Source organism: Verticillium dahliae, genomic scaffold, assembly GCF_000150675.1.
Source record: "Verticillium dahliae VdLs.17 supercont1.1 genomic scaffold, whole genome shotgun sequence".
Lineage (NCBI taxonomy): Eukaryota > Fungi > Ascomycota > Sordariomycetes > Glomerellales > Plectosphaerellaceae > Verticillium > Verticillium dahliae.
In genome coordinates this window covers 612,909-626,649 of record NW_009276921.1, presented here as the reverse complement: position 1 = coordinate 626,649, position 13,741 = coordinate 612,909, and the positions used below count along the sequence as shown (strand labels likewise).

General features: G+C 54.2%; 4 protein-coding genes across 4 annotated transcripts; 2 read left to right on the top strand and 2 right to left on the bottom strand.

Annotated features, from left to right (window-relative positions):
- Positions 1-474: 474 nt before the first annotated feature.
- On the bottom strand, positions 475-4,095 carry VDAG_00171 (uncharacterized protein; the record flags this gene model as incomplete). The annotated part of the gene is made up of 3 exons (XM_009651548.1): positions 475-1,380; positions 1,473-1,886; positions 1,959-4,095. 3 exons carry the CDS (start codon positions 4,093-4,095, stop codon positions 665-667), a joined length of 3,267 nt encoding a protein of 1,088 aa, XP_009649843.1. The 3' UTR covers positions 475-664.
- Positions 4,096-6,656: 2,561 nt separating this feature from the next.
- On the bottom strand, positions 6,657-7,022 carry VDAG_00170 (uncharacterized protein; the record flags this gene model as incomplete). The annotated part of the gene is made up of 1 exon (XM_009651547.1): positions 6,657-7,022. The coding sequence occupies one exon, from the start codon at positions 7,020-7,022 to the stop codon at positions 6,657-6,659; it is 366 nt and encodes a 121-aa protein (XP_009649842.1).
- A 2,510-nt stretch (positions 7,023-9,532) lies between these two features.
- VDAG_00169 (uncharacterized protein) lies at positions 9,533-10,275 on the top strand. The gene is made up of 3 exons (XM_009651546.1): positions 9,533-9,687; positions 9,739-9,786; positions 9,861-10,275. Exons 1-3 carry the CDS (start codon positions 9,580-9,582, stop codon positions 10,065-10,067), a joined length of 363 nt encoding a protein of 120 aa, XP_009649841.1. The 5' UTR covers positions 9,533-9,579; the 3' UTR covers positions 10,068-10,275.
- Positions 10,276-11,640: 1,365 nt separating this feature from the next.
- VDAG_00168 (vacuolar-sorting protein snf7) lies at positions 11,641-12,775 on the top strand (the record flags this gene model as incomplete). Its single annotated transcript, XM_009651545.1, has 4 exons — positions 11,641-12,097; positions 12,168-12,372; positions 12,434-12,636; positions 12,699-12,775. The coding sequence occupies exons 1-4, from the start codon at positions 11,911-11,913 to the stop codon at positions 12,773-12,775; spliced, it is 672 nt and encodes a 223-aa protein (XP_009649840.1). The 5' UTR covers positions 11,641-11,910.
- Between the last annotated feature and the right edge of the window lie 966 nt (positions 12,776-13,741).

Here is a 13,741-nt window from a genome sequence, read left to right as displayed (position 1 = left end):
CTACTGAGCTGGGTATCCAGTAGAAATTGGCTTCCTGTGACCTCCGATATACCTGAATCCACTCTTCAGCGTCTGCTGTCGATGAATCAGCCCGGACTAAATACAAATGTATGATGTACGTATCGAATGCACATCTCCGCCATGTAGTCCAGTAAAGATGCCCGGATATCAACAAATAGTGGGCTCTGCAGGAAGATCCGTTTTTCTTGAAGCCGTCGCCTCACTCTGCATCTCTGGCTTGAAGAGTAAGACCGATGGTGCTTGATCTCAGAGCGTTCATTCGCAATACAACATCGCGAGGGGAAGCCAACCTCGTCTCCACAGCATATATCCATTCGCTATCGGGCGTGTGGAACACGTCTTCCCCGTGTGCAATACGAGAAGTGGCGTGCCTATGTGATGCTTTAACAATCCGGCCCAGCTTGCGAAGGAACAACAACGTGCAAACAAAACTTGCATCCCTTGCGTAGTAGATCGATTTCACGTGCTACTCGAGTTACTGCATCATTTAAACAAGAAACATAGATGCCGACGAACTTCAAACCTGTAGCGAACAACGCGAAAAAAGAAAAAAAAAATAAAAAAAAAATTCCCTCATTCATCGTCAGTCATGAAAATCTAACACACCCATACGTCGATCAGTCGATATCAGGAAATCCAATCATTAGTCATAGTCCAGTCCCCTTCTCTTTGTGTGCCTTCGGCTCCTGCGCTGGCGGTCATCCAAAACGTCATCCCCTCCACCACTCTGCAAGCCCTTGACAAGGTCCTGCAAAACATCTCCCCAGTTCTTGCGACCCGAAACCAAACCTTCCACGTCACCCATGAGCCTATGCACCACCTCGTTGTCGGTTCCTGTCGCAGCCCATGAACCGTTGACATTCCACTTTCCTTGGTCATCATTACGCGGTCGGTACTCAAAGCTCCCGCTTTGGTATCTGGGGCCCCGCGAGGTCAGGCCCCTGCCATCTAATGGTCGTCCATGATCGTCAAACCTATCCGGCAAGTCCTCAACGTCGTTATCAACCTCAGAGGTGCGACCGCGACGTGCTATAGGCCGGTTTGGGGTGGGATCTGAAGAGCGTCGTCGCAAAGGAACTGGACGAAGAGCTGCCAGCTGTGCCTCGCTGAGTACTGGTGGCTCAAACCCTTCCTCGACACTGTCTGTAGTAGACTCTTCGAGTTGCTGCTCGTGGACTTGTCGATGTCGTTCCAGCGTGAAAGATGACTTAGGCGACAAGGGACCCCATGTGACGGATTTCGTAGCAGATGTGGACGCACCCATAGACATTGCGTCCGCAGACCTCATCGCTTCCGGGGACGATGAAATTGACGCCGACCGTCTTTCTCGTCGCCGAGGCGACTGCCCCCTCAAACCATCTGCGGGAAAAGTCAGCGCAGGAACGGACAGGTGATATGCAGTGCTAAATCACGCGAAACAACACGGCAGCATTGCACTTAGATCGACGCACCCTCACGCGTGGCAATCGGCGGCGCCGCATTTCGGGAGACTGAGTCTTTGGGAGTGGTGGTGTGAAATGTGTCATCACTCACATGATCGGGGCCAAGTCTGCCGCCTGCTGGGGGTGGGCCACCGCCGATGGGGGGAGGCCCGCCTTGGTACGACAATGGAGGTCCGCCTGGGGTTGGCGTTGGGAAGCCTCCCGCAGCTCCTGAAGCAGTTGGTGGCCCGCCCGGCTGTGGAGGCGGGAATCCAGTGTACGCATGGGGGCTGTAAGGCGGGTACGGGTCATTGACAGACTGGTTCTGAGAAAACCCAGATCCGGTGGGCGTAGGGTAATAGGCACCACCTGAAGCATGTGGTGGAGATGGAGGACGGCTGTAGTCGTCGTAGTGCGGATTGGGGTTCGATTCTTCTTCGTAACCTGTGAGCGTGTCAGTACATCATGGTGCAGCGCCACAAGGTGAGGGCTGGTAGAAATTAGGATCATGCATACGTCTGCGACCTTCGTCTCGCCTTCGTGAGCGGTCTCGAGAGTAGTCTCTAGAAAGAGACCTTTCTCGCGCCCTGCGAGCGGCTTCATCCTCCCTCTCCTTCTCCGCATCCTTCTTCTTCTTGTACTCCTTAATGCCGATGGCCGCGGCGCCTGTACCGACAGCGGCTGCCGCCATGTCTCTTATCCGGCTGCGGCTGCGCTTCTTACCCGTATCCGATCCGGAAGGAGAATAATCGTCGGCACCGCGACCTCGTGAGCGTCGCCGCCTCCGCTGGCTTGAAGCCGACTCGTAGCCGTAATCGTTGGTCGGATAGGGGGGCTGCGAAGGAGGGAGTGGGTCGGTGCCGTACTCAACCAGACCTATCGGGCCATCAGTTCGCGGCTCGGAGTAGAGGGATCTGGCCTGTGACCTGCTACGAGACCGACGACGAGCGGCCCGGTCTCGACGACGTTGCTCTTCTTCGTACTCTTCATCGCTCAGCTCCCGTTCCTTAGCCTCCTTCTTATCCTTGCGACTGTGCCACAGCTTGCTCGCGGCGCCACCTGCGAGACCTGCAGCGACGACCTCTGCGCCTTGCCGGATTCGTGATTTGGACCGTGACCTGCTTCGCGAGCCCGACTTGTTGCGGAAGTGCTGGATCAAACCAGTCGCAGCAGCAGTGGCAGCCGCCGCCTTGGCAACAGACTTGCTGCGGCTCTTTTTGCGCGCGCTTCGTGATCTGGAAGACGAGTAGCTACGGTTACGTGTACGGCTACGTCCGCGACTGGCCTCCTCTTTGTCAATTTTCTGGTTTTGGTAGTACTTAGCAGCACCTGCAATGGCCAGGGCAGCGGCGGCGACGCCTAGGCCCGTCTTGATCTTGGATCGGGAGGATGATCTGCTTCGCGACCGATAACGGTCATCATATCGTCGATCATCATACCGGCGGTCGTCGTATCGCGGGTCGTCGTATCGTGGGTCGTATCTGTCTTCATGGCGATGGCGAGAGCGGGATCGATTGTCGCCATATCGCTCATCATACGCGCTGCGTGCTCGTTTGAAGACTTCGGTGCCGAGACCTCCCAGAGCGGCGCCCGCCAGGACCTTACGACCACGGTTCGGGGCGATCTCGCCGTGATCGTCGCGTCGACTAGCCAAGAGGGCAGCGACTCCAGCGCCAGCCAAGGCGCCTCCTGCGAGATGGCGGCGGTGAGTGTCTGGGCTCGGTGAGCGCTCCTTGATGATGGTTTTCCTCCTAACCCAGTACTCCTCGTCGCCGCTCCCGTAGCCCCTGTCATATTCACGATCGCGGTGGTCTCGTCGTTCCATAGCGTACTCTCGCTCATCGCGACGGTAGGGGCCAAGGTCCCTGGTCTCACGACGATAATAGTACTCGTCATCGCGAGGTTCCCGGCGGGCTATTTCACGGGGTTGCTCCCGCTCACGGACCACCATGACGCCGGGGCTCTCGCGTTGTTGCAGGATGACAGGCGCAGGCGGTGGCGCCTCTTGAACGATAATTTTCTGCGGCTCGGGTGCGGGGCGCTGAATGACAACAGGTGCCTGGGGAACGGGTGGCGGACTCAGAGGGGCGTAGTATTCGGTTTCCTTCCGGTATCTCTCGATCTCAGGGCCGCCGTGACCTGTCTGATCTTCACGGCGCTCCTCGATGCGTCTTTCGACCTTGATCTCGCCATCATCCCGACGCTCGACGCGCTTATCAACACGCACCTCCGTCTCTGCGTCTTGGTTATCCCATGGTGCATGGGAACGGCGATCCCAATCACGGGCAGAGTGCGGATCCCTCTCGCGCTCGACCTCGCGCTCCCGTTCGTAGACCACTGTCCGGCCATCTCGGAAGCTGTCACGGTCTCTGTCGCGGAATCGATCGAGGTCATCCCGAGGCTCAAATGCAGAGCGGGGTCGATCGGGGGCGTAAGCACGGTCGCGGTCGCGGGTGTCTAGGGGCAAAAGGTCGCCAGAGTTTCGGGCAGGATAATAGGAATAGTGGGAGCGACGGTTGTCATCGTCGGCGTCGACGCGACCGACTCTGCTTGGCGTCACCTTGTACCGACGAACGGTGGTGGTTCGGTAGGCATCTTCATCGTAAAAGTCGTCGTCGTCATGGTAGACTCGGGACGTTTCCCGGTAGGCCATGGCCCTCAGATTGATCAAAGTAGTGCGTACAGAATATCAAACGGAAGACTGGCTCTGGCGTGGTATTCGGTTGTACAGAGAGGTGCAAACAGGGCGGTTGCTTTGGGGCGAAGGCGATAAAGACAAGCAAGGATGAAAGATGCAACAACGCTGGCGTATGGAACGAGTCGAAGAGAGGAGGGGATTTCAGGATGGCTGGGGAGTCATTCTCCTGTCAGAGAGATGCGGCAATGGCTCAACTGTTGGGCTTACAACACTTGAGCTGGGGAGGGGGTGCCATGGGGGCCAGGACAGAGGAGGGGGGCCGTGGAGGATTCCATTGGACAGGGGGGGCGTGTGTCTTGCTTGTGTTCCGGGCGCATCGGGCTGGGAAGCGGCGGCCACTGACGACACCGTCCCTCCCTCCCCTTGGCCGTTGCCCCTTCCCCCCCTTTGCGTGCCCTGCCCAAGGCCTAGCCTTGGTCTTTCCAGCCTTCTAGCTTGACTTCTTCGGTGAGTGGCCCAACGTCGCTGGAGGGTTCTTCCTTGTTCTGCCCCTGACAAAGCTTGGTCTGCTGAACCACACGATGCTCCTGTTGGGCTTGTAATAGTGGGAAAATTCACCACACGCAGCCGCCCGAGCCACATAACAAACCACTGGTGCTATTCCTGAGCGACCAGGCTGCCTCGAGCTCGCTGATTACCTACCTTGGGGCCGTCCGACGTGCATATGGTGGGGGGCCGGCACCGCTGAGAGGTCTGCACCTGGCTGCGAATGACCCCGCCGCTGCGCACTACCGTCCCACGGGACCACGGGAGAAGGCTCGCGAGGTGGTGGATAGCACCTGACTATGTGTGTGAGATGTCCCCACGCCACTCCTTTGTTAACGCGAAGTAAAAGCGGAAGCGAAAACGACTTGAACAATGCTTTCTCTAAGATGGAGATCGCTGCCGAAGAGCTAGGCCGCCGGCGCAGAGACTTACAAGTGCGGGAGCAAGACTAATGCCCAAGCACCCCGCTTCCAAGTTGGTACGTCATCTATCCACCATTCCAGGCGACCAACTTTCAGTTGCGCTGAGGTAATCAGGCTATTCGTTTTGCGTACCTAGATCCCTGTCAGGGCCGAGAAACTGGGAGGACGAGAAAATACCTTGCCTCTCCTGGCTTCGTCGATTGCCGATTTTCCTCGCATGGATGCACGATGGCGCGGGCGAGACCCCGTTTCAACTTTCTACGCAAACATTCTTGCCCAACCCTATAGCGATTTCAGGCATTTCGCCCCAAGTCCCTTAGCATGACAGATCAAGAACGGCTCTTCTTAAGTTACTAAGCTATACTTCAGTTAGCTCCGAGAGGAGCTCATGCAGTCACAATAGATGATTCAGATGGACAATTGATCAAATCTTATTAGGCTATGTACAAGTCTCACGACTTGCTCTACCAGTGCCTCTCGACACTTGCCCAAGGCTTCAGCGCTACAGACACGGTGGAATATCATGGACATATCCCCCGCGCCTGACACGGCATTGTAGGCCTCGAGCTTCGGTTGCGAACCAGATGTCCGCTTCCGCCTTTCATGTAGTAAATGTTTCTGTTATGCGTGTCAGCCAAAGTATTCCAGCACTCGATTCTGTCGATGAAAACTGGTGTTAAGGTGACATTTCAGGATTTTCAGTGTGATATGGAAGATAATCATAAATAGATTTCATAGACTGTGTAACATATTTGTCTCATCAGGTGACACGGGAATGATGTGAAGATAGGAGAGGTTGGAACGTACCATTCTTTTGAAAGCCGACTCGAAGCAGAGGTCATGTCCATGAGATAATGGACTCCGTCTGCGCAGTCGAGTCGGCCATTCGTGATGAACTCACTCCAAGATGATCACACGTCCGTAGCACATCCGGCTTTCAGCAATGTTGCGCGCCTTGCTCTGCCTTGCTGTTGGTAACGAAAACTAGCAGGCTGTGGGCGAAGGAAGAAGTTTTAGTAACGGAGCGTGCAGGTTCAGAAAAATTTTGTAGCTGCGGATTGTGGCTCGTGGATTAGTAAGCAGGAGTGTACCACTTTTGATCAAGGTGACCATGGCCATAGCGCGCGCCTGGGCAAGTCTGTTACAGCAACATCTCACATCATCACAATCGGACACTGAAGACATGATTTCCAGAGGAAGCGCAAGGGCCGAGACCACGATCCTCGGAAGCAGAAAGCGAGCTTTCGTCTACATTCTTTATGTTTCTTGGCAAGAAGCCATCCTGTTTCCGACGTGGATTCACAACTTTGGCCAACCGGAAAAACTATGATCAGGAACTGACCTTGGCAATCGTTGTGGAAGCAAACATCAATTTTGCCATCGCGTTGAAATGTCCCCGCCTCTCTACCTGCTATAGGTGCTATGTACAAGGGGGATTCCAGTCCGCAACTGACCTCTTCAAAAAGAAAATACCCCCAGGAGAAGTAGGACATTTCGACGCATGCCGATCCTCGCCCGTCGATGCTGACGATACCCCAAATGAATTGGCAAACCAGTATTCACGTCGCATCCAAGTACGACAAGCCATTGATTGCAACCGCGGAGACATCAGGGAAGACACTGGTGGTACCACTCGTTCAGCACCCGACAAGACGAGCCTGCGACGCACCGTGTTGCCCCGCTGTAGTTGTTTCCACCACATTGGCCGTAGAGCGTCTGCGTCGGCTGCGCAGGAGGCGGCGTGGTTGGAGGCAGTACAGGTGGACTCGTCGTGGATCGGGTAGAGGACGCTGTTGATGTTGTGCGTGCGGAGACCCATGTGGTGACAGTTCGCCAAACGGTTTGAACATTGGTGACAGTAGATGTCTGTGTTGTCCATTCGGTGACCCAGACAGTGACGATCGGCCTTGTCGTTGTCTGAGCGGTTGCTGCAGTGGCAGCAAGAGCCACAGCGAGATACGTTGTGGCGCGCATGGCGAGCTTTGTCTTGGTTGTTGCTGCTGTTGGTGATATGGACTGGAAGCACTTCCCCGCGGCATTGTGATGGCTTCGTGAGCAACAAGGCTACCATGTCATTATAGATATACTGACCATCAGAGCTGCCATCAAACTGTGCCCGCACGATCTTAGGCAGAAGACGCCGGATTGACGAGCACTATGGGTGAAGTCCCACGCAAACGACAATGCGACTATGGACCAGGATAATGCCACTGATCCAGATAGTGACAACGATACAGGCATCAAATCAGAGGCCAGAGAAACTCCAAGACACTAAATGGAATCTGCCGAAAATCAGTGGGTGGCATTGTCGCTATTCAATGATCACCTGTTGCCTGTTTGGGAGTCGGAGACGGCGGGCTGTCCGAATCGAGGAGTGCCCAGGCCCAGATTGGTCGGTTGGAGAAACAGCCGTCACAATTGGAGCAACAGCTCTTTATTCTGTGGTGCAACGTCCATGGAAATGATGTTGTTCGTAAAAATTGCATTTGTGGTGGACCACAGTCATAGCATGTCTAAAGTGTGAGCCAAAAGATATGACAAGGTCCGGCTCACGGTGACGACAGAGAGTCCAGTCAAAAGTTGGATCACTTCCGTAGGATCGTTGTGTTTTGAAATTTTGTGGTCCGTTAGCCAGTACTGATATTAGAAACATCCAGAGTTACACTCTCAAGACGGAGAGCAGGAGATATTACCATTGCACACCTTTGCCTTGGCGATTGTTGTGCGAGGCTGCAGACCAGATGACAAGAAACGACTCAGAGCAAGCAGGTCAAGAAGTCTTTGAGCTCATCGAATCTGGGTGCTGATACAACGCCCACTTAGGTGTACTACAAGATTGATATACTCATTGCTCTTAAGTCGTTGGCCACATGGCAGTGCGGACTTCCTTAGAACAGCACCAGGCAGATACCAGTGTGGAGTGAGGAGTGCACACGTGGTTCTGGAACAATCCCAGCCGGATAATCCCAACTCTTGGTCTAAACAGAGCGTGACGAGGCAGTCATGCACCTAATGCCCGAGGGGAGGACACGGTTGAGCAACTATCTACCAGAAGCCTGGTGATGCCACTTGGGCTAATCTCTCACCAAACAAGCGCCATGCTCATCAGCAAGTTCCTGAAGCCATGACAGATACTTGGAAATGGCTCAGGCGCAAAAGGCTTGTGGACACACTGATTGGGTAGGAGTGGTGCAATGGCCTAATCATGACCAGATGTGACGACGTCAAGTCCGCACGTGATGTAAACATCGTGATGCAAGCCAAATACTGTGATGGTGTGTAATGCAAAGACCAAGAGACATCACTGCATCTCTAAACTTAGTCGGCACCTCTGATCCTTTGACCTTTCGGCTGACACGCCCAAGGCAGAACTCTTCGGGGCCGGTGATGGTCTGTCGTGATGATCCATCGCTGACGTTGTCAACAGCATCGAACCCCCAAATCAGCCGAAATTTGCGCGCATAGTGTTTTACTCGAGGCAAGAGGGGGCTGGGAGGTTACGTGTAAAAATGCAGCGTCGAGGAAGTGCCTTGACACATCATGGCTTCCGCGTCGAGGGGGTGTTTGACAAGACGACATGATGACCTCTTGTGCACGCCACAAATCGATGCCGATGCTTGGCTGGTTTACTGGCAGCCTTGTAATACTTGCTTGTCGTCATATTTACATGCTCGGCCGTGAGCTGAAGGCACAGGGAGACGGCGGAGTGATATCATGCCCCCTGTCTGATCACCTAACCCGCCATCGATGCATCATGAACTGACAACGTCTTGCGTTTGTGAGATAAAGAACCCCTGCATACGGAAGGCAGGTGGGGTATAACCGTCGCCCTGACTTCGCGGACCATGGACTTGAATTGGGCGCATTCATGCAGGTTGCAGGATCCAGGTCTTCATCTCTGCAGCACAGGCGGAACGCTGCTTTAATCGGGCGCTGTGTCGCAATCAGCGACGCCCATTATTCCCAAGAAGAAGGATTTGGCGGCAACCCGCGTGATAGAAGAAATCCGGAGGCCGACCCATGATGAGGCGAATGGTTATGAAGGGCATGATTGGCAAGGTGAGTGACGCCGTTCGCCTCACTTTACCGGTGACTGCAGCAGCGTGCAGTCTCAACAGGAGTAGGCGTCGGAACAGGGTCCACATCTGGTCAACTCTGTATGGATATGCTTTTTTCGATGCAAGCCAGAAGTCCATGCACCCATGAACACCACAGGGTCAGGCAGGCGGTGAGACTCGCAGGACCAAATGGAACAAGGCTTCCCACCCCCCAATGTTATTTGGTGTTGCGCAAAGATGCGTCGTATGTGCAGCAGCAGCTGAGGCGGCCTAGGATTGTGTCCTCAAGTGGGTGAGTCGTGGGTTGCTCTCGGCGAAGGCAACGCTGCGATAAATATCTACTCGCTCGTCCTGTCGTTCGACGTTGTTGGGATGGCGTACGGTATGCTCTGCCCTGCGTTCACACGTCTCTCAAGTGAACCGTGTCCTGTTATGTTGACGCCTCGTTTTCACCTTTGGTCTGAGCGTTCGAAATGAATCGATACTGGATTCCCCGGCTGGATATCCACAAAAGCATTATTGTCCAACAACTCCCGTACTTCCTGGGCCCTGAAGCAACAGTGCGAGCGTACACTAATGAGGTATGGCGGGCCGTCGAATCCACAGGTAAAGCATCTCTGACGATTTACCAGGGGGAAGATGGCTTCCTGATCACCACACCAGGCCCGTGCCTGACAGATGTGAGCCTTGATGTTGCTCCGTTCCACTACAGCGAGACACCAAGCCCTTGACTCATGCCGATCTGCCTGACTAGGAGCAGATTGACGATATCTGCACGAAATCCAGGGACATGTGGGAACGACAAGCCGCCGCCAAGTCACAGGACACCGATAAACCTCTCAAGCGTCCTCTGCACCAGCCAGTTGTCATATCCAGGGGTTCTTCCGAGCCTTCGCGGAGAAGGCAGGATGATCGAAGGCCCTACGAGGGACAACGGAGGCACGAGGAGCGTTGGCGATAACGAAATTCATTCTCGTGGCAGACTCGAATCGTGACCATGACTGCATATCCGATACCGTTATATCAGAGGGGGGCAATAACTGGCGTTGATGAAGTGGCTGACGGTGCCGTAAGCTTGTGAGAAAGGGTAATTGTTGGTGTCCTCTCACTGCGAGGTCAGCACTAATCGATGAGTGATAATTTCCGTGTGGAGTTCCAGAGACCGGCTTCGTAATCGACAAGCACGCAGCTCAACAAGCCGATGTGATTCTCGATGGTTGCGGGTCATGGAGATGTAGAAATCCTTGCGAGCAAGCTCGTAACGTGGAGAAAGGCCTGTGGAAATTCAGGAGAGACCTCGGCCGAGAATCCTCATTCAGTACGTAGGTTGATTGCCATACGCATGCAAAGCACACATAATTCCAGAGTTTGGCTCATCGATCATGGCCTGCTTCTCACGAGTCTGGTCGTGGAGGCAGTGTGCTGCTGCTGTCTTCTTTCATTGCACTCCTTCGGTATAATCCTCAATAAATGCGCTGGTATGAGGGTGAAAGCTGAAATTCGAGCGCCCAAATGCCATAATCTCTTTCTTCGAATTGAATGGGTAACACGTGGTGATGTAGTGATGCGAATGACTGTTTGAAGTCCATGATACGCGGGTGACGCTTTTCGTACTTTCAGCGGCAGACAGATCAGAAGTCCTTTTCGAATTGTTGAGAATCACCAAGATACTGAATGATGCGATTAGGCAGCATATTTTTTGTTGCTTGAAAGCAATTCTTCATATCGTTGAACCTGCATTGGGCCGGCAGACCATAGAAGAAGTGCCTGAACGGATACCTCGTTTCGACTTGAAGTAGGCTGATGGGCATATTGAGATGCATCCTTGAGGACTTTTGATGTGATGTAACCAATAATGTTGACCCACTCGCCGATTCTCACCTGTTCGCCAGTGAGGGACTCAAGAACAAGCTTGACATCGACGTGTGCGGCAGTGTCAGTGCCTGAAGGGAAGCTGTGGCACAGGACCAGAGTCGCTGTAGCAACCGTGTATGCGGTTACGCTGAGTTGAGTCAGAATGAGGACACTGAGTCTCTGGATTGATTCTAGAGATAGAAAGCAGCGACAGAAGTCGCGCCATGAACGCACCAGCCTAAGAATCTGACTTTATCGCCAGGAGACTTCACAGACAAGTCTGCGAGTAAACAAATTTGGGAAGGAAGAGGCCCTCTAGACATAATGGAGCTATTTGTGACCTCGGTTTCATGCTGGATGACGCGAACCAGTCTCTACGAAGAGTGCATATGCCGCCTCAAGCCCGTTATTGTGACCAACATTGGGCATCTGGCGATACCTTCATGGCTTCGGGTGACCATTAAGGTCTCAAGGACGCTGATTCAGCAATGAATCTAGCCAATGATGTCCATTGACACCTTATCAGCTGATCCGGTCGGCGGCAGAATTTCGGTATACACATGCCCCACCTGGTTCCAACAGGCTGCGGCAAAAAGACCAGTCATGCGGACGGGCTGGCTTCCACATCAGGTTGCATCATACCCGCCCTCAACCGATCAACCTGCACTTATCTTCCGCCCGCCCTCCATTCAGGCAGCCAACTGTCATTCCACGAGCCTCGGAATCAATATCGGATCGAACAACGAAAGTCGAGTCCCGCGACTTGGACTTACACCCAAGCATCCGTCGGATAAGCACCGTCACCGTCTGAACGCTTCCCTTGGCCCCACGATTCCAGCGACTGTGGGTCATCCAGCCAACCCCGCCAACAGCCAGACAACCTTGGTCATCTCGCGCAGTATCCTGCGCAACTGCACCCTCGCTCTACACAAGCACCAAGTCCTATCATCATGGCCAGCTGGATGTCCTGGTGGGGCGGTGGCTCCAACCAGAAGCAGAAGCAGGCCAAAGTCAAGGAAACGGTACTGGCGATGAAGAGCCATGTTGATATGCTGCAAAAGAAGGAGACGCATCTTCAGCAGCAGATCGATCAGCTGGAAGCCGATGCAAAGGCCGTCGTAGGAAAGAACAGGAACGGTAAGAGATGATGGAACCCGGCGTCGCGTCGTTGGGGCCCAGTCGCTAACCCCATGTCCCTCCGAAACAGAGGCCCTCCGGATATTGAAGCGCAAGAATCTCAAGCAGAAGGAATACGATCAGACATATGCGGCCAGGATGGCCATGGAAACACAGCAGTCGGCCCTCGATATGGCGAACCTCAACCAGGAGCAGTACCGCCAGACCAAGGCCATCAACGAGGCTATGAAGCAGATTGGAGCAGGCATCTCGGTGGAGAAGGTCGACGATATGATGTATGTGACCGATCAGTGGAGAGAACACCGCTGGAGGACTGTGCAACTGACCTACTTGTAGGGAGAGCATTCGCGAGCAGAGTGCTATGAACGACGAGATTTCTCAGGCTATGGCCGCGCCGGCAGGTCAGCTCGAGGACGAGGACCTCGAAGCAGAACTTGAAGCGCTGCAGGAAGCGCAATTGGACGAAGCGATGCTCAACACTGGCTCGGTGCCTGTTTCGGACAAGATCAAAGACCTGCCGTCGGCAGCAAACGGAGAACGTGAGCCTACCCCGGAGTGTTTTAAGTACGTTCTGGGCAAACAGCTGACACAACTCGCATAGTCAAGGGCAAGGCTGTACCGCAGGAGTCGGAGGAAGAAGCCGAGCTTCGAAAACTACAGGCCGAGATGGCCATGTGAAGGGTGGGGGCGAGCAGCACGGCGTACCAGGCGCGTCACGTACTACTGATTTCGATACGGCTTTGCGGATGAGCACGCGGTGCAAGCTTGGCAACGCCGATCCGCTTGTGTCTGTGGTAGCATATTGCTCTTGAGTCTGGGCGTCGGCGTTTTGGAATTTTCAGTTGAGCTCAGGAACATGTTGGTTTGCAACGCAACGGAGGCACGGCGGAAGATGATGGAGGAAGGAGTTCATAGTGCCCCCTTCGCGTCACTGCTCTTTTCTCAGACGGTCCTACTGGAATGGGAAATGCTAGCACACGACTAATACCATTCGAATCGATCAATGCCGACACCTTATGGTGTGCAGCTTTGTCCGGCCGTTCGGGTTACCGCGTCCCAAAGCTTTGGGTGCCACATTCTCGTTCTCGGCTCGACCTGTGGCCCGGTGTGCCTTCACCGCTGCTCTGCAGGGTCCCTCCTGGAGGCTATATGAGTAGGGATGTTGAGCACGGCTGTAGCATGGATTTTATGGTCTTAGTTCTTCGCTAGAGATGGGTCAACCGCAATTGAAAGAAATGAGGCTGGCCGTGTTGATTATGCGTCAGCGGTGTGATGTCAGACCGAAGGTGAGCCTTGGACTCCACCGAACTCCCATCGCTGTCAGGTCGCCCGCCGCGTCTTCTTGAGTGCTGTGCTCAAGGGTGAACTCGCTGCCCTCGTGGGATCTTACCTGTTTTCGGTACCTAGGTACCTTACCTTACCAATATGCCCTCCAATCACCTACCTTAGGTAAGGTACCTACCTACCTACCTAGGTAGGTCAGGTAAGGCAGCGACATGAACTGGCGGTTAGGTAGAGAGGGAGGTAGGCAGGTACCCAAGGCGGGCGGTAGACAGTGATGTACGGGTACCTTAGGCACCTGACACAAAGCAAGGCGAGTAAGGGCGGGCAAAGGCGAGGCTGGTCATGTCCTCTGCCACTTCA